Source organism: Choloepus didactylus, chromosome 18 (genome assembly GCF_015220235.1).
Source record: "Choloepus didactylus isolate mChoDid1 chromosome 18, mChoDid1.pri, whole genome shotgun sequence".
Taxonomy (NCBI): domain Eukaryota; kingdom Metazoa; phylum Chordata; class Mammalia; order Pilosa; family Megalonychidae; genus Choloepus; species Choloepus didactylus.
Genome location: NC_051324.1, coordinates 3,206,762 through 3,231,349, shown reverse-complemented (window position 1 = coordinate 3,231,349; position 24,588 = coordinate 3,206,762). Strand labels below are relative to the sequence as shown.

Sequence of the window (24,588 nt, the reverse complement as noted above, 5' to 3'; positions counted from 1 at the left end):
CCGGACCCAAGGCCCTTGATTCCGTAGGCGTGGCAGGGCTGCTGTCTCCCGGCAAAATGTCCCTGGAGCCTGGCAATCCCCGTGCACTGACACCCCTCATGGCTCGTTGGAATGACCTCTTAGGGGTGGGCGGGCATCAGGCGGGCCCCCTCCCAGCCGCCGTGCTCTCCTCCCCTCTGGGGTAAGGAGTGACCCCTTCCGTCTCTCTCCCGGCTCCGGGGACCCCTGCGTCTGCGCCCCACCGCACCTGCACTGGGAACCATTCCCACCCCACTCACTTATTAAATCCACGCATACACGGTTTATCTGTGCACATCCACGAGAGAGAGCAGCTCGTTTGGAACTGGCAATTCATTGGGAAAGCAACAGTGACACAGGGACGTTCGTGCTCGGCTTAGAAATAAGTGTGGGATTTTAATGGAGGGAGCGGGGCTTCCAGCCAGAGCAGAGTCAAGGCGTCAAGCCCGTGTGGTCCGTCAGGCTGCATGAAGAATTTGGTGAAAGCCCGAAGTAGGGCGTGGGGGGTAGGGGGGTGGGGCAAGAGGCATCTGGAAATGCTTGGGCAAAACGACGGAGGGCATTCTGCGGGCACCGAGGAGCCTGCCAGGCCTCAGGACACAGGATGACGTGCTGCTCGCATGTCTTAGGAAGACCCCTCCAGCTGCCCTGCAGAGAACAGCTTGGGAGGGGTGGGAATTGGGCAGGAAGCCCAGGCAAGAGGGATGGCAATAATACGGGGAGAAAAACAAGACCCTGAACTTAACAGTGGAGCACATAGGCGGGAGACTGGACAGATGTTTGGGAGGCACTTGTTAAGGGCTGCCTGGTGGCCGTGATGGCCCGTGTCCACCCCTACACGTCTGGCATGACGGTGGGCACAGCACCTGGGCCAGCTGCCTGCACACTGCAAGAGGACAGCCTCGGAGCTGGGGGACAGCAGGTGACAGTCTCTTGTGCCCAGCTCCTGATACAAGCATGTGCACGCAGAGACACGCAGACATCACCAGCCCAACTCTGCTCAAATAATGTAAATAATGTTTCCAGAAGAGTTAGTCATGAAAAAAATTATATTTGCCACCAAAAGTAACTGTATTGAACCCCAAAGCCGTCAAGTGTGGCTGTGAACTATTCGCTGCTGAGCCCAGCTGTTCAGGGAGGCCCCAGGAGCTGGAGGGGCAGGTGATCTTCCTCGGAGGCTGGGTGGTCCTTGCCAGGCTGGGGGGCGAGGGTGGGGCTCTTCCTGGTGCCTGCGAACCAGATGGGGAGCACTGCGGCTTGGCCCTTGGGATGTGTCCCCAGGAGGCAGACACCGGGGAAGCAGGAGGGGCTCCCAGCTGGGCGATCTTGGGGTCCCCAGCCATCCCTCCCCCTACTTCCCTCCTTCCACAAGCATTTCCCAAGCCCCTGCCAGGTGCTGGGCACAGGATGAGTTCAACATCCATGGAGGCATCAGGCTTGTCAGTTGGAACACCAGGGACGCACTCGGGACCCAAAGGGAGGTGACAGGCAGGTGCTCTGGGAGCTCAGGGAGGCAGGAGATTTGGACACCCAGGGGGGCAGGAAGGTACCTCTGGCAGAGGCAAGGGCCAAGGAAAGCAAAGAAGGAGGAGCACTGTAGAGGAGCACTGGAGCCCGGCAGCCACGGGACGGAGGTGTGGGGAGGGGGCTGACCGCCACGCTGAGGAGAGTGCGCAGTTAGAGGGTCTATCTACGTTGGAGGGGTGCAGTGAGCTAAGCCTGGAGCAGAGAGACTTGTCTGGGGGTCTGGGTGCAGGCAGAGGCAGGAGGGATGGGAGCCGAGGGGAGAGGGGCTGCCCAGGAGATTCGAGGACAGCTCTCAGCCCCGGGGGAGGTACAGGGGGGCATCAGGCAGGGTTGGAGGAGGGGGGGTCAGGAGGTCCTCAAGACCTCAGGAACGGGGTGGGATGGGATCACAGACGTGTCGCCTGCTAGCACAGCCGGCTCTTCTGGTTGGGGACGTCCAGTTGGAGGCCCGTGGGGTGTGGGATGCTTGGGACAAGGTGAGGGCTGCAAACGGGACTTGGTGTCACAGCCTGAGGCAGCGGGGGAGGGAGAGGCGGAGAGACGATGGGCAGGGAACCCATCAGGACAGGTGCCTGAGGGGACGGTGGTCGGGGAGCAGGAGGCCAGGGGAGCCTCCCGATGGGGGAAACGGGGGTGCCCCAGCATAAGCAAGTCTCAGTGAATTCTCAGGAAAGAGAAAGAAGATTTGAGGTGGGAGCCATCGAAGATTCTGGAAAGAACAGACAAGCCACGGACAGGGCTAATCGCAGAGGACAGGCCTCTAGGGTGAGAAGGAGGAAGAGCAGGGGAGCACTCACTCCGATGGAGAAGGGGTGGGGAAAGGAGAAGTGGCTTCTTCTCAGAGGCTGAGTTTGGAGATGAGGGCCACTGGTGAGCAGGTATGGGGGCTGGGGGTGCTGGCAGCACGGAGATCTCGCCGGGAGAAGGGTCAGGTTGGGGTGAGGCCCAGGGTCAGCAAGGCTCAAGGGAGACCCCAAGTTGGACAGAGGCCCTGCCCCAGTTGGGGGGTAGGGGTAGGGGGGGACCATCCTGAACTCATTGCCCTGCTGAGTCCCCAGGCCTTAGGGAACCAGATCGCAGGGGCTGAGGGGTGCTGCTGGGTGGAACCGGGGCTGTGGGGCGTAGGGAGGGCTGGGGAGGGCTGGACTGGAGGAAGGACTAACAGCTGCAGAGATCTTCCCAGGAATGGGAATGGAGGAAAGTGTCTGTAAGACGAGCTGCAAAGAGTAGAGCTGCTCTGGGGCCTAGGGACCCTCCAGAGAGACACAGCTACCCTGGCCACCCACCCCAGGGCACCCGGCCACTCACCAGGGACGCCTGCTCCCGAGGGCTCCTCGCACACTGTGGGCAGCGTCTGCTCCCACGCGGCCCAGTTCACTTCCTCCACCCTGTGGACACACACAGCAGCTCTGAGGCCCCAGGCCAGGCACCCAGTCCCCCAACGCTGGTGAACACAGGGGTGCGGACGGCAAATAGGCCAAGCTTCCCTGCTGTCCCCTGCAGGGCCCTGGGTTGCCCCCATCCCTGTGGTTGTCACCCCGCCTGTGGCCAGGTGCCCACAAGGCGGAAGGGGTCTCCCCGTGGGCTGTCTGCAACACCCAGAGGAACCCATAGCAACCAGGAAGGGGCTCATCAGGCTGCCGTTGTGTGCATGGGCTCAGTGGCTCTCAGGGGCCATTCCACCCGCCCGAGACCCTGGCCCCTTCCTGCTCGTGCTACTCATGGAAGCTTCTGCTTCTGGCTGGAGGCTTGTTTGCCACCAGGTCCCCCGGTCCAGGGCCTGGGCCTTCCCCAGGCATCTGTTTGGGGGTGAGTTGTGTCCCCCACAAAGACACGTTCACACCCTAAGACTCAGCCCTGTGACTGTGATCGTTTTCGGAAATAGGGTCCTGGAAGTCGTGATCAGTTAAGATGAGGCCAAGCTGGATTAGGGGTTCCTGGTCCAATTCAACCAATGTGCTGGTTTGGATCTGTTATGGACCCCACAGAAGCCGTGCTCTTAATCCAGTCTCCTGGGGGCAGACCTATTGTGGGTGGGACCTTTTGATTACATTGTTTCCATGGAGATGTGACCCCTCCCACTCAAGATGGGTCTTATTTAGTTTACTGGAGTCCTTAAGAGAGCTCAGAGAGAGAGAGAGAGCCCAGAGCTGACACAGACGCAGATGCTTGAAGAAGCTGAGAGAAACATTTTGCAGACAGCCATTGAAACCAGAATCAAAGAGAAGATGTCACCATGTGCCTTCCCACGTGACAAAGGAACCCCGGATACCATCAGCCTTTCTTCAGAGAAGGTATCTACCTCTTGATGCCTTAATTTGGACGGTTTCTTGGCCTTAGAACTGTAAATTTGCAACCTAATAAATACCCATTGCAAAAGCCAATCCATTCCTGGTATTTTGCATTTGGCAGCATTAGCAAACCAAAACAGACTAGTGTCTGAATAAGAGGGGGGAAATTTGGCCACAGAGACGGACACCAGGGAGAAGATGGCAGGGATGGGAGAGATGCTGCCATAAGCCAAGGCATGCTGGCAGCCACCAGAAGCTGGGAGAGGCCAGGAAGGACTTGAGGGAGCTCGGCCCTGCCGGCAGCTTTTCAGATTGCTAGCCTCTGGCGCTGTGAGAGAATAGGTTTCCATTGTTCAGTTACCCATTTTTGGTACTTGGTGATGGCAGCCCTGGGAGAGTCACACGCTTGGAAGGGTTGGTTCCTGGGGGAAGGGGTTGCAGATCCAGCACCACGCTGGGGGGTCGTCCAGGGCCAGGGCAAAGCTAGCGTGCTGGTGGCCTGAGGGCACTTTCGGCTTCTTGGCCAGGAGAGGGTCAGGGCCCACCAGGGAGGGACGTTCGTGGAGCCGATGGGACAGGCAGATGGGGGCCCAGCACAGAGTTCAGCGGCAGCCCCAGGCCTTCAGGAGCCTGTGCCAGGGTCCCCTGATGCTCCCAGGCCCTGCCCCATAGCCTGGGCTCCTTGTAGCTACTCCCTGGCATCCGGGAGAGTCAGGCTGGCCTGCACTGCAGCGGGCCCCAGGGACCCCAGGCTGCCCTGCCTGCCCCCGCTCACCTGAAGCACCAGCGCTCGTCGGGGCTCCCGTCCGGCCTGGTGCCAACCTTCAGCATCACGCCCGCCCGCTGCTTCTTCCTCCTGCACCACCAGTAGCCGTTCTCCATCTCCAGGACAGAGATGGCTTTCTGGGGACAAAGGACGCATCAGACAGCGGCAGCCTGGGGTCCTGCCTGGAGGAGGAGGCGCCAGGACAAGCACTCTACATGCACCCCAAAGTCGTCTCAGCATGTCAGTTTGCCTCTCGGAATCCTCAGCTCCCCATTTACAGAATGACGTTGATGCCCCTTGGATGGCTGTGGGGAAGCCCTGGTCCCCGAATCCCACAGCATCACGTGCAGAACTTCACCTGCCCACGTGCAGGGGCTCCGAGGGCACCAGGAACCGGCTGAGGCTGACAATCAGCAGCAGGGTCAGCCTCCCGGGCAAGGCACTCTCTGCGCCAGTGGCCCAGGACCCACCTCGGCCCCTCCGCTGTCAGGAAGCAGCCGCTGCCTCCCCAGTGGGGTCAGGGCAGCCCCTCCAGCCACACACGCCTCATCCTGCCTTCCTGCTCCCCACCCACCAGACCCCACTTCGTGCACGGAGAACACAGAACGTAAGCTCCAAGAGGGCAGGGACTCCCTTGTTCTGGGTGTTTAGCACCTGGAACTCTGCCTGCCCCTCCCCGCAGCAGTGGGCACTCAATGAATGTATGATAATACTAATTAATGGTAAAATCAGCCAATAGCTGAGCATCTACTGGCTCCCCACCCGGGAACCCCGGAAGGATGGGTGCGTGGCCCAGGCCGCCGGCGGTACCTGCAGCTTCCAGATGCTCCAGCTGTCGGTGGCCACGCTGTTGACGGTCTCGCTCATGAGGGCGATGAGCATGTTGAGCAGGAGGATGTAGGTGAGCAGCACGTAGGCCAGCAGCAGGAGCAGCACCACCCCGCGAAAGCGCAGCTGCTCCTGGAAGGCCAGCTCGCCCATGCCGATGGTGAACTTGAAGAGCTCCAGGGAGGCGTCCACGATGCTCCCGTACGGGGCCGAGCCGTCCTCCTCGGGCCCCTGCCCGGCCCTGGCCTCCGTGGCGTTGTGGGCAGTCGGGGTCCTGGGGTCCCGGGCCTCCCGGCTCAGGCTCACCAGGGCTGCGGGAGGGGGAGGGGATTCGTCAGCCTCGGGGGGCCGCGGGCAGCCGCGGAGAGGTGCAGGGCCGGGGAAGGATAGGCAGCGGCCAGGGAGGGGCCTTTACCTACAGCGAAGCCGAAAAGGAAGACGAAGTATACCAGGAGGAAGCGGAGCAGGTCCCGCAGGATGACCTGGAACACACGGGCCCAGGCGCTGGGCAGGTGGGGGGCCGTGGGCACGACCCCAGAGCCCAGCCTCAGCCCGACAGGCCGCTGTGCACACCCCGACACACTCACGCGCACACACACACACCATGCATCTGCGTGGCCCATGGAGCCCTCCGATGCAGGGGTCTTTTAAAAACCTACATCATTAGCCACTAGGGAAATGCACATCAAAACCACAGTGAGACGCCACGTCACACACACCGGGACGGCTATTGTTAAAAAATGGAAAATAACAAATGTTGTCAAGGGTGTGGGGAAACGGGAACTCTCATGCATGGTTGGTGGGAATGTAAAATGGTGCAGCTGCTGTGGAAGACGGTTTGGCGGTTCCTCAGGAAGTTAAATATAGAATTACCGCATGACCTGGCAATCCCACTACATCTACCCAGAAGAATTCAAAGCAAGGACATGAACAGATGTTCACACACCGATGTTCACGGCAGCATTATTTGCAATAACCAAAAGGTGCAAACAACCCAAACAACCAACCACAGATGATGGATAAACAAAATGTGGTCCACCCATTCAATGGAATATTACTCAGCCATAAAAAGGAACATGGTTCCGATACATGCGACAACATGGATGAACCTTGAAGACATCATGTTGCATGAAATAAACCAGATAGAAAAAGACAAATATTGCATGTTCTCACTTATATGAAATAATTAGAATATGGAAATTTGTAGAGTCAGAAATTAGAAGGCAGGTTACTGGGAGTGGGTGTGGGGAATGGGGAGTTAATGCTTGAGGGTAGGGAGCTTCTGTTTGGGGTGACGGAAAGGTTTGGGTAATGGACAGTGGCGATGGTAACACAACATGGTGAATGTAATTAGCACCACTGAATTGTATACGTGAAAGTGGTTAAAATGGGAAACGCTATGTGGTCTATAAGTTACCACAATAAACTTTTCAAATGTAATAAACATGAAATAAGTGGCTGTGAACACAAGTGTAGGCCCTGTGCCCAGGGGACAGGCCCACAGGTGGGGAGCAAGGATGCATGGGCCCCAGGTGGGCCCTTGCCAACACAACTATGTACGTGCGTTTGCACACATGTGCGGGCTCAAACCCAGGCTGACGTTGGCGAGGGTCCGAGTGGAGGGTGCACAGGCAGCCATGCGGCCCCCTGCCCAGCCTCGCCATGGAGGGAGCTCCCGCCCGCCGAGGCCCAGGTGCCTGGCTCCCACCTTCTGGATCATGACGCTGTAGATGCCCGTGTGCTGGAAGCCACGTGTGTAGTACAGCACGTTCAGCCAGCCCAGCACCAGCGAGGCCACGAGCAGCGGCAGGTACCACACGACATCCAGGAAGCACAGCCCCTGGGAGAGCAGCGTGAGCACGGCCTGGATCAGGCTGCAGGGCGGGGAGAGCAGCGGGGAGGGCCTGGGTCAGCTCCCAGGCCACGTGGCCCAGCAACCCGGGGTCACCCCTGGCCGGTGCTGACCGCCACGGCCTCTCCCCCAACTCAGGGCCCGAGCAGCCATCCATCTGTCGGGCTCGGGGTGGGACTCCAAGGTCCGGGCTGGGGCTCCATCCTGAGCAAGTTACTGGCTCAGGCTCCGCTGGGGCCCGGAAGCACCGAACGGACGCAGCCGGACCCCTGTGTCTGGCTTCCGCTCGGGGCACAGCTTCCCAAAGCCCCGGTGTCCTCGCCTCCAGAACCGGCCTGCTCGGTGCTCAGGGGACGGGGCCCCACGTACAAGAGGATCTCGAAGTAGCTGTCCATGAACGAGCTCCAGATGAACAGGCGGCGACGCCAGAAGTACCAGAGCTGCGAGGGGAGCACAAGGCGGGTGAGACGTGCTCCCCAGCAGCGAGGCGGCAGGCCGCTGCCATCCCTGGGACAGGGCTCTCCGCGCTCCCTGCCTGCAGGGTCAGGGGCCTGCCAGGACCACCTCGGGGGCCAAGGAAGCAGCTCTGACTTTTGGGGGGGCTCGTGGGTCCTTTGGATACACGGAGAACATTCTAGACCCTCTTTGCAAAAACCACAGCCACCCACAGGCACCCGGCCAACGCCAAGGACTTCTTGGTTCTCCGGAGATCCAGATTCAGAACCAGCTCATTCTGGTGAAGGGGGGAGCCCTCTACAGTGCCCCTTCTCCAAGCCTCACAGGGCTCATCCCGTATGGACCCCAGATGGGCTGGATGTGGCGCCCAAGCCCAGCCCACTCGGAGAGGATCTCAAGGTTGTGGGCCTGCAAACTTGCAGCCTTTTCAACAGAAGAGGCCCTGCATGCCCCCAGCCTCCCGCATCCCCCCCAAAATGAAGAACCCCCCAGCTGTGGGACCTGGTGGAAACAGCTTCCAACTTGATTCCCAGGGAGCAGAGCCAGCACTGCCAAGGGACCCTAGCAGCTACCTGTCACCCCATGGGCACCCCAGAAAGCAACGCAGAGAGAGCACCTGGCCCCAGAGGCGAGGTCAGAACCCACAGCCCTCAGCTGCGGTGAGGTGGGACATGGTGGGACTGGTATGGGACCTCATTTCCCCGCAAATGAAGGGATCGTTGTAACTCACACTAAGGCCCTATGCAACAGAATTCTCGGTTTGCTTCTGGGTGGGCTGGGTGTCCGAGGGGGCGGGGGAGTGGGGGCTCTTACCTGGCCGGTGAAGAGGTACAACCCCCCAAGCAGGATCAGGATGTGGCCTGACAGCAGCAAGGGGTTTCCGGTTATGCCTTTCAGGGGACTGTCAACCTGCCCAAGAGAACACAGATAGAATCTGGGGCTGTGGGTCTTCTCCCCAGCATCCCACCCTACAGGAACTAGATCCGAGGACCCCCCATTCAGAGAAGGAACAAGGGCTCCAGGGCAGAAACCCTTAGCACTGGCTATGAGCATGGGGTCTGGAGCCGGGCTGCCTGGCCTCGCATCCCACCTCCACCACTTACATGCTGTGTGACCCTGGAGAAGTTACTTAACCTCTCTGTGCCCTTCTTTCCTCATCTGTAAACTGGAGATAATAATGGTCCATCATCTCAAGGGGTTGCTCTGAGCATTAAATAAGTTAATAGAATACTTTCTCACATACAGTGAACATTTCATAAATGTCAGCAGTTTGCATTGTCATTATCAGGACGCTGCTACCTTCTGCACATTGTCTAGCCATGTAAAAGCTTGGGCAAATCACACGGGCATTTCTAAGCCTTGGGGTTGTTTGTCATTTGCAGGTTGGGGAAGGTGATCTCTGCCTCGCCCTCCTCCAGGGCCGTGTCCAGGACCCCGCCCGTGGTGGGAGACCCTTCCCGGGCCTTGCCTTTGCCAGGGCAGGCTGGTGGTAAGCGACGGCAGTGAAGATGCTCATGTACACCACGTAGCACAGGAAATTGAAGTAGAACCTCGGGGTGAGCTGCTCCCACTTCGCCTGCAGCAGTTTGTTCAGCGGCTCCAGAACCACCATTCGGTGTCGGTGCTGGGGTGAGAACGAGAGGGCCAGGGGTCCGTCAACCAAGTGTCTATAAGACAGCTATAGGATCTGCAGATCTGCAGTGGCTATGGGGGGCCCACTTCCCATCGCGCTAGACACAAGGGCAGAGTGGGGAGGCGGGGAGCAGCTCCCACACGCCTCGGGAGCCCCAGTGACCCCTCCCTGCCACCCTACACCCCGGTCCTCATGGCTGTGAAGCAACCAAGGGCCACTCCATCTTCTCCAGGGCAGGGAGAGCAGGTGTGGTCAACAGGGAGGCCCTCGGCGGTGGCCACAGTGGCCCTGACATGCTCCCCCATTGAGGGTGGAAGGGCCATGGGCTGGCAGAGCAACCACACCCCACCGGGCAGGGACACACAGGTGTGGTCCACAACCCGGTCCCGGTGTGCGGGTCTTGCTGGGAGCACCGCCAGGCCCAGGCCCACGTCCACTCCGGGGCTCACCGGGCTCCTGCAGTGGAAGGCGATGATCTCCAGCACCGAGTTCTCCTCCCAGCTGTCCACAGAAGCCAGGTCGTACAGCGACACCCGGACGGGCCCGTAGCACCACTCGGTGAACTTGCGGGAGAGGGGCTGGCACCGCCCGGAGAACTCCCGCTGCAGGATGTGCCGGAAAATCTGCAGGGCGAGCCATCTGAGCGTCCCAGCACGGACCCCAGGGTGAGGCCGGGGAACACCCAGCACCCCGAGGAGCTGCCCGCTGCGGCAGGCACGCGCCCTCCTGTCCACACGCATCCTGATGCAGCCATGCATGCCCAGCTGCGGCACGAGCGTCAGTGCACCCGCCCCACACGGCCAGGGCCTGCCAGCGCCTGCCTCTTCCTTCCCAGTTCCGGCCCTGAGCGGTGTCTCTCCCTCGTGTCACGGATCGATTCACGCCTCCCCACAAAGTTGTGTCCTTTGGATGTGGACTCCTTTGTATATAGGATCTTCAGAGATCCCACAAAGACAAGGCCTCCCGCATCTAACATCACACGTGGCAGTGAAAGAGCATTGGGATGCCCATTTTCACTGCTGCTGCTAAACTCTGTACTGGAACTTCTAGCAATTAGGCAAGAAAAAGAAATGAAACGCATCCAAATTGGAAAGGAAAAGTAGCATGTTCCCTATCTGCAGAAGACATGATCCTATATCCAGACAGCCCCAAATAATCTTTTAGACAGCTACTGAGGCTAATAAACAAATTCAGCAAAGTGGCGGGATACAAGATCAACCTGCAAAAATCGGTGGTGTTTCTAAACTCCGGGAAAGAACAATCTGAAAAGGAAATCAGGAAAATAATTCCATTCACAAAAGCAACTAAAAAAATCAAATATCTAGGAACTTACTTCATCAAGGATGTAAAGGACTTTTATATGGAAAACAACAAAACATTGCTAAAAGAAATTTAAAAAAAACCAAAGTAAGTGAAAAGACATTCTGTGTTCATGGATTGGGAGACTAAATATTATTAAGATGTCGATACTACCCAAAGCAATCTACAGATTCAACGCAATCCCAATAAAAATTCTAACAGCCTTCTTTGCAGAAATGGAAAAGCCAATCATCAAATTCATATGGAAGGGCAAGGGTCCCTGAATAGCCAAAAACTTCTGAAAAGGAACCAAGCTGGAGGGCTCACACTTCTCAATTTCAAAACTTGCTACAAAGCTACAGAAATCACAACAGTGTGTTATTGTCGCAGGAAGAGACATATAGATCAATGGAATAGAATTGAGGGTTCTTATTCAAATAAACCCTCACATCTATGATCAATTGATTTTTCACAAGGGTGGCAAGTCCATTAAATGAGGAAAGAATGGTCTATTCAACAAATAGTGCAGGAAAACTGGATATCCACATGCAAAAGAGTGAAAGTGGACCCCTACCTCACACCATATACAAAAATTAACTCAAAATGTAACAAATGAATGCACAATTATGTGATGGTACTGTGAGCCATGGATTGTATACTTTGGATGGATTGTATGGTGTGGGAATATATCTCAATAAAATTGCCTTTTTTTTAATTTATTTTTTTTATTTTTTTATCTTCATTTTATTGAGATATATTCACATACCACGCAGTCATACAAAACAAATCGTACATTCGATTGTTCACAGTACCATTACATAGTTGTACATTCATCACCTAAATCAATCCCTGACACCTTCATTAGCACACACACAAAAATAACAAGAATAATAATTAAAGTGAAAAAGAGCAATTGAAGTAAAAAAGAACACTGGGTACCTTTGTCTGTTTGTTTCCTTCCCCTATTTTTCTACTCATCCATCCATAAACTAGACAAAGTGGAGTGTGGTCCTTATGGCTTTCCCAATCCCATTGTCACCCCTCATAAGCTACATTTTTATACAATTGTCTTCGAGATTCATGGGTTCTGGGTTGTAGTTTGATAGTTTCAGGTATCCACCACCAGCTACCCCAATTCTTTAGAACCTAAAAAGGGTTGTCTAAATTGTGCGTAAGAGTGCCCACCAGAGAGACCTCTCGGCTCCTTTTGGAATCTCTCTGCCACTGAAGCTTATTTCATTTCCTTTCACATCCCCCTTTTGGTCAAGAAGATGTTCTCCGTCCCACGACGCCAGGTCTACATTCCTCCCCGGGAGTCATATTCCACGTTGCCAGGGAGATTCACTCCCCTGGGTGAGAATATATCTCAAGAAAATTGCCTTTTAAGAGCATGTATCAAAGACCTAAGATAAGAACTAAAACTATAAAACTCCCGGAAGAAATACAAGGTCTTTAGGTCCTTGTATTATGCAGTGGATTCTTTGACTTTATACCAGAAGCATGAGCAACGAAAGGAAAAATAGATAAATGGGATCTCATCAAAATTTAAAAGTTTTGTGCATCAAAGGACGTTATCAAGAAAGTGAAAAGACAACCTACAGAATGGGAGAAAATATTTGGAAACCACGTATCTGATACAGATTGCATATCCAGAATAAATAAAGAACTCCTACAACTCTACAACACAAAGACGAACAACTCAATTAAAATATGGGTCAGGACTTGAACAGAAGTTTCTCCAAAGAAGATATATAAATGGCCATTAAGCACATGAAAAGATGCTCAACATCATTAGCCATGAGGGAAATGCAAATCAAAACCACAATGAGATTCTACTTTGTGCTCACTAGAATGGCTGCTATTTTAAAAAAATGGAAAACAGCAAGTGTTGGCAAAGATATGGAAAAATAGGAACCTCCTGCCTTATCGGTGGGAATATAAAATGGTACAGCCACCATACAAAACAGTTTAGGGGCTCCTCAGAAAGTTAAGCATAGAATTACCATATGACCGACAACCATGCTTCTAGGTTCAAAACCAAAAGAACTGGATGCAGGATTTGAACAGACATTTGCACACCTATGTTCACAGCAGCATTATTCACAACAGCCGAAAGGTGGAAGCAACCCAAGTGTCCATCGACAGATGATGGATAAAGAAAATGTGGCATATACGTATAGTAGAATATAATTCAGCCGTAAAAAGGGATGGATTTCTGATACATGCTACCACATGCATGAAACTTGAGGACATCACGTTGAGTGAAAGAAGCCAGGCAACGAAGGATGAGATTGTTTAATTCTACTTAGACTAACTATCTAGAAATAGCAAATTCATAGAAACAGAAAGCAGATTGAGGCTACCAGGGCCTGGGGGAGAGAGGCTGGGAGAATTGTTGCTTGGTGGGTACAGATTATGTGGGGATTTTGGAAATATTTAATTAAAATTCTCTTTAACTCTTTATTTTTATCTTAATCTTTAACAAGTCCGTGTTTTACACTGTAATGTAATATATCAGCTCAGTAGTACATATGCAGTTCATAAATAAACGTGCATATATTAGAGGTGCAGCTGGAAATATTCTTGCTAAAAGCATGCAGGCAGAAAGTGGGAGACAACCAGCCACACAGGCTCTTTCTGCAGAGCTTGGGGTGAGCCCTGCTGCTTCCTGGAGGGCTGGGGAGGAGGGGAGGATGCCCACTCACCTCGATCTTGCCCTCCTTGGCAGCCAGCTTCAGCGGCGTGAGCCCCTCCAGGTTGGGGATGTCCTCGAGCTGCACGGAGGGGCAGAGGTAGGCCCCGGCCCGCAGAAGCCCATCGTACATGCGGGTCACCAGCGCGCTGTTCTCGGGAGAGTTGTCCGCGATCATCACCAGGGCGTGCAAGGCCGTGTTGCCCAGAGAGTCGGCGGCCTGCAGGCTGGCAGGCCGGTGTGGGTTCTCCAGGAGGTAGGTCACCACCTCCCACTGCTTGGTGCACGCGGCCAGAGACAGGGGCAGCTCACCTGGGGGCCGAGGGGGCAGCTGGGGCTGAGGGCCTCCTGGCTGCCACCCGCCGGCTCCTCACGCCCTCCCAGGACAGGAGGCCAGGCCTCCGGGAATCGGCTCACTGTGTCCATGGAGAGGGTGAGGCCCTGTCCTGGGGAGCTGTCTCGGGGGCTCACCCACCCAGGCCTGCAGGTGAGGGAGGGTGGGTCCCAGGCCCTGCTCAGAGCGCCCGTGCCCTGCCCTGCACTCACCCCTGGGGGGGTGGCCGCAACTCTTCCCATCTGAGGGAGCAGAACGGTGGCCAGCCAACCAGGGCCCCAGGTCTCCTCTTTCTCTTTTCCTTGCTAGAACCCAGGCCCGCTGCTGCCTGGTGTGGGAGCCCCTTTACTCAGGCCCATCCAGGCAGGTTCCACAGTGTGCCAGTCCTCGTGGCCCACTCCCTGCCCCCGGACCAAGCTTGGGTGAGTGCCAAGCCTCCTCGGCCAGACGAGGATAAAGGGCTTCTTAAGACAGATTGTTTTTTGCAGGAAACCTAGTGGTTAAAAACACGGGCATCTTTGGTAAACCTACCACTGCTCAAATGAATGAATGGATGGATGGATGGATAAATAGATAAGTGAATAAATGAGTAAGTGAATGAATGGATGGATAAAAAGATGAATGAATGAATAGATGAATGAATAAATGAGTAAGTGAATGAATGAATGGATAAATAGATGAATGAATGATAGAATGGATAAATGAATGAATGAATGAGTGAGTGAGTAAATGATTGAATGGATAAATAGATAAATGAATAAATGGATAGATAAATGAATAAATGAGTAAGTGAATGCATGGATAAATAAAAAGATGAATGAATGAATGAATAGATGAGTGAATAAATAATTGAATGAATGGATGGATAAAAAGATGAATGAATGAATGAATGAATAAGTGAATGAATGGATGGATAAATGAATGAATGAATGGATGGATAAATGAATGAATGAATGAACGAGTAAACAAATGGATAGATAAATGAATAAATGGATAGATAAATGAATAAATAAGTGAATGAATGAATGATAAATAGATGAATGAATGAGAGAGTGAGTGAATGGGTGAATGAAAGGATACATAGACGAATGAAATGATAGCTAAGTAAATGAATAAATAAGTAAATAAATAAGTGAATGAATGAATGGATACATAAATGAACAAATGAATAGATAAATGATACAGTGATACATCGATGGATAGACAGACACACAGAACAGGGGTGTCGGACAGATCTGGGTTTAAGTGCCAGTTCTGCCCATACTGCCCGCGTGACCTGGGGCACCTCAACCCCTCTGTGCCCCAGTGCCTCCAAGAGAGGGAGGCTCACCGAAATAGAAGCAAGCCCCCTGGCTCCCCCTCCGGAAGAACTGGCCGCAGGCCCGCGCGTGCACGTCGGCCCCGTTCTCCACCAGCAGCTTCACGCAGGGCAGGCTCCTCTTCTCGATGGCGATGTGCAGGGCGCTGTGGCCTCGGTAGTACTCATCCGTGCACTGGGCGTTGACCAGCGGCCGGGGGTTGCCGGAGTCCCGGTCTATCTGCAGCAGCGGCAGGATGCAGGCGTTGGCGCCGTCCCGGAGGTTGAGCACGGCCTTCATGAGGCACGTCTTCCCCGTGGAGCCCTCTGAGGGGGAGGAGGGGAGGGGACACCAGGCACGCTGACCTGGGTGCTGGCCAGTCTGCCCAGCAAGCCCCAGGCTCCTGGAGCCCCCATAAGAGGATAATAAAAATGATCAGGAGCACGACTGGCACAGCCAGGCTTGTGGGGATTAAAGCCTCAGCCGACAGGTATTAAAATAGGAGCAGACAAATAGTCAAGAAGCACATGAAAGGATGCTCAACATCATTAATCATTAGGGAAATGTAAATCAAAACCACAGTGAAATACTACTTCACACCCCAGAATGGCTACTATTAAAACAAAACAAAAAACTAGAAAATAAGGGTTGGCATAGATGCAGAGAAATTGAACCCTTACATATTACCGATGGGGATGAAGAGTGGTGCAGCTGCTATGGAAATCAGTTTGGAAGTTCTTCAAAAAATTAAACATAGAATTGCCATATCACCCAGCAATTCCTCTCCCAAAGAACTGAAAGCTGGGACTCAAGCAGATATTTGCACATGAATGTTCATAGCAGCATTTTACTCACAATAATCAAAAGGTGGAAATAACTCAACTGTCCATCAACAGATGAATGGATAAACAAAATGTGGTCCATCCACACAGCGGAATATTATTCAGCCATCGAAAGGAATGGTGTTCTGATGCATGCAACAACACGGATGAACCTTGAAGACATCATGTTGAGTGAAATAAGCCAGACACAAAAGGACAAATATTGTCTGATTCCACCTATATGAAATGTCTAAAACAAGCAAATTCATAGAGATGGGGAGTAGATTCGAGGTTCCCAGCAATTGAGGGTGAGGGTGAAATGGGGAGTTAAGGCTTAATAGGTAACGAGTTTCTGGTTGGGGTGATGAAGTTTTGGTAATGGACGGTGGTGATGGTGGCACAACACTGAATTTAATTAATGCCACTGAATTGTACACTTAAAAATGGTTAAAATGGCAAGTGTTATTATACATACAGACACATACACACACACACAGGTACATATATATAGCCACAGTAAAAAAAATATACCAGCAGGTATTTAAAATGCCTACAATCTCTGCCCTAGAACTTATTCTTCTAAGATGTACGTGGCCATGTAGCCAAAGATATCGGTGCAAGGTCAGCTGCAGTGGTGTTTGTAAGTGGCTGTTTCTTCGGCAAGTCACTTACCCTGCCTCTTTTTTAACTAGTGGGTATAATTTTTTTCATTTCTTTTTGATATTACTGACATAGAATTGTTTCTGTTGTCTTCACGTAGTCTTATTTTTTCGCAGCTTTTTTTATAAATAGAGAAATTGTAAGTTTACAGAAAAATCATGCATAAAATACAGAATTCCCAAATTACCACCCCCCATTATTAACACTTTGCATTAGTGTGGTGCCTTTGTTACAACTGATGAGAGAATATTTTTATAATTGTACTATTAACTATGGTCCATGGTCTACACTAGGGTTCACTGTGTTGTACAGTCTCGTGGTTGTTTTTTTTCGAATTTTTATTCTAGTAATGCACACACAAATTTCCCCTTTTAACTGCATTCAGATACATAATTCATTGGTGTCAATTATAGTCAATTACAATGTTGTGCTCCCATCACCATCATTCATTCCCAGAACTTTTCCATCACCCCAAACAGAAACCCTGTACCCAGTAAGCATTAACTCCCCATTCCCTACTGTCAACTCAGCACCTGGTAACCTGTATTCTAATTCAGATTCTATGAATTTGTTTATTCTAATCATTTCCTATCAGTGAGCTCATACAATATTTATCATTTTGGTTCTGGCTTATTTCATTCAACATGATGTCTTCAAGGTTCATCACGTTGTTACATCATCCCTTTTGATGGCTGAATAATATTCCACTGTGTGCACAGACATTTGCTTCATCCATTCATCTGTTGATGGACACTTGGGTACACTTGACCTCTCTTAACCTCAGTTCTGCTCCCTGTAAAATGGGAATAACCCTTCCAGGATTATCGCAGGAATCAAATAGAATAATACATGCCAAGTGCTTACCACTGAGATGGCAAGTTCAGGCCCAAACTGCAACCGAAATGGTCATCAGTAAAGAACTGGGTAGCTAAGTTACGGTAAATGTACACAATGGAAAATTCTGCAGTCGTTAAAGTGCCCGAGTTAGGAGTATATGCACTGAAATGGAAAGTGTTCCAAGACGTATTGTGGGAAGGGAGCACATTACAAATCAATATATATGACAAGACCCCTTTTTGTAAATTTATCCCCCAAAGTCTGAAAAGATGTACCCCAAACGCTGCTGCATTCAAATAGTGCATAGCCTTACAGTTTGAATCTTCTACACTGCACAAATATTACTTTTCCAATCAGCCCAAACAATCAAGGTATTTGGTTTGATGGCAAAGAATGCTACAAGATAGGTGAAGTGCATGGTTAGGCGAATTGGATGTCAATAATTTTGTTATTTTTAAATAAAAGGAGAAGGCTCTGGGGATGCCCACAAGTGCTCACTCGGCCACTGAGATGGGCTGGGGAGGGCTGGGGGGCATCCACAGCTGGGGGGGGGGCTCTCCTTGGCTCTGTGCACAGGATCCCCCAGCAGCCACCCAGCAGGAGGGCAGGGGAGGCCGCTTGCCCGTTGCTCCTGCCCACAGTCAAGGCCCACGCCGCCGGCCCAGCCCACCCGTAGGGCCCTGAGCTCCCGCCCACAGGACAGATCCTACCTGTGTACTCCGAGTCGGTGAGGTATTTGCTGGTCCGGCACAGGTACTCAGCCAGCCCCGCCAGCTCCTCGGGGACACCGCGGGAGACCACGCCGAAGAGCCGGTCACGGTCGAAGCGGGCTGGGTCCGGCTGGCTGGGGGGGGGGGATGTGTTGGTGACTCGGGCTGGGGAAGGGCCAGGGACCCCTCCCCACAAGGCATGACCCTCCCACCAGGTCGAGGAGCCCTGTGGGAGGGTCTTCTGAGGGCCTCTTCCTTCCTAGGGTCAACCAAGGAGACCCTGAGCTCCAAACCCAGTTGGCGGAGGGGGGCCCGCAGGCACTGATCGGCAGCGCCCCAGGACGCGGGGAGCACAGGGGTTCCCCAGCAGCATCCTGCTTCTCTGTGCCAGGTGCTCCGATGCTTTATGTCCCAACAGAATCATCACCCACTTCACAAAGCCCTGTTCCGGTCAAAGGAACTTGTGGTGGCTCTTGGCTCTGGGTCTGAACTGGGTTACAGGAGGGGTCTGCAGACTGAGAGTACACACCTCTGGCCTCGAAAAGTGAAACCAAAGATAGATAGCAAGATTACTGATAGACTGACAGAGATGGGTGGATGGGTGCGTGGGTGGGTGGGTGGATGGATGGATGGATGAGTGGGTGAATGGACAGATGGATAGAAGGATGGATGGGTGGGTGAATGGGGGGATCGATGGCTAGATGGGTGAATGGACAGATACATCAGTAGAGACGGATGGATGGATGGACGGATGGATGGATGGGGAGAGAGAGAATGATACGGCAAATGATCTGGGTATCTGGGTGGCATATGTTAAGAGTTTTCTGTATGAGTTTTGTATTATTTTTGCAACTGTCCCATAAGTTTGAAATTATTAAAAAAAATTAAGGAAAAAAAATCAAGCCAAGCCCCCCTCCTCCTGGAAACATCAATTTGACTAATTAGAATATCCTTTACCTTTCATCCTCCCCTCAGCCCTGGGGCAGGAATCACTCTTTTGTCCATCACACAAGCAAGGAGGTAAAGTAACGTGCCCAAGTCACACAGGTGGTGACAGGTGCGAAACTGGGACTCTACTGGGGGCCAGGGACCCTGACTCGCAACCCCTGGACAGATCTAGGCCAGGCAGCGAGAAATTTCTCAGAGGGTCTTAGAGTTAACGTGTGGAACCAGCGCGGACACTTGTCATTCTCACTGGAGCTTTGCTAAGGAGCCTCACTTCTGGGGAATCTCTTCCCAGATCCTGGAAGAGGCCTCGGAGCTCATCAGAATCGAGCAGTGTCTGGTGATGGGGAGAAGGAGGTGTGGGGCATTCTCTCCTGCAGGTGATGCTGCAGGTGATGCTTTGGGGACACCCAGGTCCCAGCCCCCCATCTCCCGTGGAGTGGGTCAGCCGAGCACGTGGGTGATTATTGGTGACTCTGACAAGTGGGGACAGTTGTTGGGGTCAGTCTTTTGCTTTAAGCCAGATCCGTGGGTCTGTTATTCCAGCCAGCCCCTGACCCCACACGGGCCAGATGCTCCGTCACTCACCCAGCGGAACACGAGGGCACCGCGGGCAATGCTGGAGTCCTTTGGGGACCCCGGCCAGGGGAAGGGGCTGTGCAGACGAAGCACTGCCTGTCTCCAGACGGCATCACAGTCGTGGGATGGGAAAGCCTGAGACAGGCGCAGATGGAGGTCCCAGTGGGCATGGAGACCCATTCTGCCTCTGTCGGGTGGCACCACACCTCCAGGACATCCGACTTACCCTCGCCTGCCCCGGTGCTGGGCTTGACCACTGCCCTCCAGGGACAGTGGTAGCTTGAACTCTGTACCCCAATTTAGACATGTTCTTAATCCGCGACTCTGGGTACGCACCCGTGGTACACAGGACCTTTTGACGATGCTATTTCTAGTTAAGGGGTGGCCAACTGAGCACGACTGGGTCTGCATCCTATTACTGACCCTACACACAAGGCCACAGGAAGCGAGTGGGAAGCCGGAAGAGAAAGGAGAGGATGTCGCCATATGACACGAGGCAGAGGTGTAGGCCAAGGAATCCCAAGAATTGCCGGCAGCCAGCGTCGGCACGTAGAGACTTGCCCATATCTCTTTGGACTTCTTCTGGTCTGGGACCCTGAGCCGATAAGTTCCTTTGTTTAAGCCAACCCATTGTGCGGTGTCTGTCCCCGCGGCCCTGGCCAACGCGGCGGGGGCAAAGGCCAGTGGCCGGGTCTCAGGGGGAGAGGAGGGGGCTCACTGGCCCATGAGGATTCTCAAGGGGCCGCCTCCATGAGAGGGGGTACCAGCCGCAATCCCCCACTCAGGACTGGAAGCGGGACGCCAGGCCAGACGGTGGCGAGACCCCTAGAGATACCAGAGAGCTGAAGCCCACTTCCCAGAATCCACATTCCCTGGAGGCCAGGGTTGTCAACCTCGGAGCAGAACCAAGGAGGGTCACTGCCAGTGTCCTTGACCCTCACCACATACTGGAGTGGGGGGTCCTGCTCCCACCCCCCATGGGGGCCGTGACGGGGGAGAGGGTCCGGGCTCGAACTCAGGGCATGCAAAGGAAGTTGAAGAGTGTGTTCTACTAAGAAAAACAAGACCTCAGAGGCGGACGGTTCCGGAAGGAGTAACCCCAGAGAGCAGAGGCTCTCGGGAACCTTCTGAGGCGCAGGCTGTGGGCTCTGGGGACGGGGCCTGGGCTGGGCCATCAAGTCTCTGGAGGAAGCAAAGGGTTGGGGTGTCTCCCAGAGGAGGGGGCTCCCCTCGCCCCACTCCCACTTGCTGCCTCACCTGGCACCTGCTTCCTTTCGGTAGTTGAGGTTCACTTTGATCTGGGGGGGAAAGTTCCGGTCCTCGCCCTGGAACGGAGACTCCATGGGGGGCGGCCCGTCGCCGCGGCCCAGCTGTCCTTTGTCGGCCTCGGCGCCATCGTCCTGGCCTCGGTCCGAGGTCTCGAGCCTGAAGGTGGGAGGGCTGGCGGGCGCGGCCATCCTGAGGGGCAGCGGCTCTGTGGGGACACAGGGGTCAGGGCGTCTCCTGCCTCCCAGCCCGGTCAGCCTGATGGGAAGGCTAAGCCACCAGGAGGGAGAAAGGCAGGGTGAGGGGGACGGTGGCAGGAGGGTGGCCCCACATCCAGGAACCAGCAAAGGAGAGGCCCACAGGGGTCACCTTCTTTGAGGCTGTCCCCCAGGGAAGGTGAGGACCGTCTCCTAACTTCCCAAAAACTGAGGGGCCACGGTCTCTGGTCCCAGGGTAATAAACTTTTTTTTTTAATTAAGTCAAATTTACTTTGATTCATATAATTACTGTTAATCATCAAAAAACAGCCAATAATTTGTTCTATTTTGATTGCTTATTATCTTTTAACATTTTATTTCAAAATTTCCAAACACTGTATACCCACCAAGCAACAACTCCCCCTTCCCCTCTTCCCCCACCCCTGGTAGTCTTTATTTTCTGTCTCTATGAATTTACTGTCTCTACATATTTCATATAAGTGAAATCATACAGTATTTGTCTTTTTGTCTACGGCTTTTTTTATTCAGCAGAATGTTATCAGGGTTCATCCTTGTTGCAGCATGTTTCAGAATTAGATTCCTTTTTAGGGTCAAATAATATTCCATCGTACAGATGTACCATATTTTGTTTCTCCGTTCACCAGTGGGTGGACACTTGGGTTGCTTCCACCTTTTGGCTATTGGTGTAGAAGTATCTGTTCAAGTCCCTGCTTTCAATTCTTTGGGTATACACCTAGGAGTGGGATTGCCGAATCATATGCTAATTCTATACCCAGCTTTATGAGGAACTGCCAAATTGTTTTCCACAGCGGCTGCACCATTTTCCATTCCCAGTAATAAACTTTTGCATTAGCAGTAGAACCTTTTATCCACATAACACCTTGCTCAGAAGCTAATAGTCACATCAGATTTTTTTTTAAAGTGCATTTGCTGGGGGCAGGGCAGCTCACGCAAGCTCTCCCCACAGGGGTGGAGAGCTCGGGGGAAACCGTTGGAAAGCCACTGTTCCCCTCAAACTCCCCACCGCAGGGCCCGGACAGCCAAGGCTCCCAAAGGGGAAGTGACTTTCCCAAGGTCGCCCAGCTGTCGGCAGAGCCTGGCCTAAAACCATCTCACTCTACCGCGATGTTCCTCTTTGGTTCTCAAGATTTTCAGGGCCAGGTCTGTATTTTCAGTCTGACTCATCTCGGAGGGCATCGAAGGCCGCTTCGGGGGCCTCGGGGTCTCTGGGGCCTTCTGGGTGGCGGGGAGACCCCCTTCGGGCTGCTCCAGGCTCTCTCTGCCCGCGGCCCCACCACAGACCTCAGGCTGAGTTTAGGAAGCTCATCTGAGAGCAGATCTGGCCCTCACAGGAAAACTGAAACCATGACTCCCATCACATGGCACAGGGAGGGGCCCCCGTCTAGAGGGTGGGGGGTAGCGCCTGTGCCCCCCAGCAGTCAGGTGCAGAAAGGCAGAGAAAGAGGCAGACGTGGGTGGGGAAAACAGAGGCTGGGGGCATTTTCCCACAGACGCAGGGGAGGTCTGAGCCTGGGGGGCGCAGAGACCCACCGTCTCCCTGCCTCCCCTGGGGCATGACCCACCCCTGCAACCATTTCGCTCTGGGGAGGTCCCCAACCCTCCCCACCCCCATGCTGCCTTCCTGGGGCGCCCCCCAGACCCCCCAGCCCACCCCTCCCAAGTCCCAGCAACAACAGCTGCCAGGCCAGCCCCCCCCCCCCTCCTGGCGCCCCTGGCCGGGTCCTGGCCACGCAGGAAGGGCTGTGACAGCCCCAGCAGGGGGGAGCGGGCGCCCCACGCGGACCCTGGCTGGGGGGCCGGAGACGCAGGGACCCCCCGCGGGCTTCCCCGCCCGGGAGCCGCGGCTGTCAGGCCCGGGGGGATTGCCCACCGACTCACCGAGCTCAGGGCGTGGCGCCTGGGATCCCGGAGCCTGTCGGCGCGGCTGGGGCTGCGGGAGGAAGTGGGCGCCGGCGGGGGCCGAGCAGCCGCCGCCACCTCCCCGCGCCGCGCTCCGAGCTCGGGCCGGGGGGCTCTGCGCGCCTCGCGCTTCCCCGGCCGCACCCCAGCCGGCACGGTGGGGACTGGGGGCCTAACCCTGCGCGCCCGGCCGGGCGGGCCCCGGGGACTGACCGCCTGGACCACTGGCCCCTCCCTGCTGGGGGGGGAGGGGAGGGACACGCCCCGCCCCGCCCCGCCCCCACTGCCTAGCCTCCGAGGCCCCAGGGGGGAGGTGGGGGCAATCAGAGGCAGCCCCTGGGTGCCTTGGGTGCTGGGGTGGAGACTTCTTGCCCCACTACCCTGACATCTACACCCCCCCCTCCCGTGGGAGATACCCCCCCTACACCACCCCCATGCAGCTCCCCTGCAGCCCTGTGGCTCGGAGCTGGGTCCCAGGTGGCCCCATCGCAGGGCAGCCCCCAGGAGAGGAGAGCCCCGGACGAGCAGATGCTCCTGGGGATGCAGCTCCCCTCCCCCACCCAGCAGTCGGGGCGATTTTCCTGCTTCCAGCGACCTTGTCCCCAGCCTCCCCCCCACTCCCCCTGCCCAGGGGCTCTGACCGCCCTCGGGCTTCCTTAGTTAAAGGCGATTCGGGCACCAGCCAGCAGGGGGAGGTGGGGAGGCGGGCGGGGGCGGCTGAAAGCAGCCTCTCTGCTCTGCCCTGGTTTGGAACTTGGCACTGGGGACACGGCCACCACCCTGGCAGCCTGAAGACCCCTCACTCTCCCCGACTACCCCAATCCAACATGGAACTCACCAGCCACAGTGGCTATTTAAGTGTAACCAATTGCTACAAAATTAAATGAGTCACATGGGCACATGTCAATACTCAGTAGTCACATGTGATCAGTGGCTACCGAGTTAGCAGCACAGATGGAGAACGTCTCCACCACCATAGGAAGTTCTATTGGACAGAGCTGCTCAAGCCATTCCAAACACACTGCAGCCTCTCAAAACGCCACGCTCTCTTCTGCTGCCTCCAAGCTTTTGCAAGAGCTGTTCCTCCACTGGGAACACTCCACACACACATACACACACACACACACACACGCACACACACACACACACACACACACGCACACACACCCGCTCTTGCTCTGGCCAACTTCTCCACCTCCCACCACCTCTCAATGTAAACATCACTTCCTCTGGGTGGCCTTTCCCAGACGCTGGTCTGGGTTGGGGGGGCCCTGCTATGTGTTCCCCTATCATAACTCATCACCCACAGTTGTTATTATTTGTTTAATTGTGTGGCTTCATCTTTGACAGTAATAAAGTTATTGAGCACTTCTTGGGCTAGACACTGTGCTAAGTGCTTATATGGTTTTACACAAATTCTAAGAACCATTTAACTTTCGGAGCAACTGATGGCACAGGTGAGGAAATTGAGGTGGGAAAGGTCAGGCACCGTGTCCACGGCCAACAGCTGGGAGACGGCCAAAGAGGATTCAAAGCCAAAGCCATGCTCTGACCCTCCATGCTCTCCGGGGGAAGAGATCTTGCTTTTCTGCTGTATCCCCAGCACCCATTTGGTGCTCGAGAAGACTTTGGATGACT

General features: G+C 54.3%; 1 protein-coding gene across 1 annotated transcript; it reads right to left on the bottom strand.

The window, feature by feature from the left end:
* Positions 1-1,049: 1,049 nt before the first annotated feature.
* On the bottom strand, positions 1,050-23,163 carry TRPV2 (transient receptor potential cation channel subfamily V member 2). Its single transcript, XM_037809375.1, has 15 exons — positions 22,930-23,163; positions 20,804-21,020; positions 18,023-18,156; positions 15,027-15,320; positions 13,376-13,674; positions 9,821-9,994; positions 9,207-9,362; positions 8,552-8,647; positions 7,652-7,722; positions 7,139-7,304; positions 5,846-5,912; positions 5,413-5,741; positions 4,612-4,739; positions 2,854-2,933; positions 1,050-1,247 (listed from the first exon to the last, which is right to left on the bottom strand). Exons 2-15 carry the CDS (start codon positions 21,001-21,003, stop codon positions 1,150-1,152), a joined length of 2,292 nt encoding a protein of 763 aa, XP_037665303.1. The 5' UTR covers positions 21,004-21,020; positions 22,930-23,163; the 3' UTR covers positions 1,050-1,149.
* Positions 23,164-24,588: the final 1,425 nt, after the last annotated feature.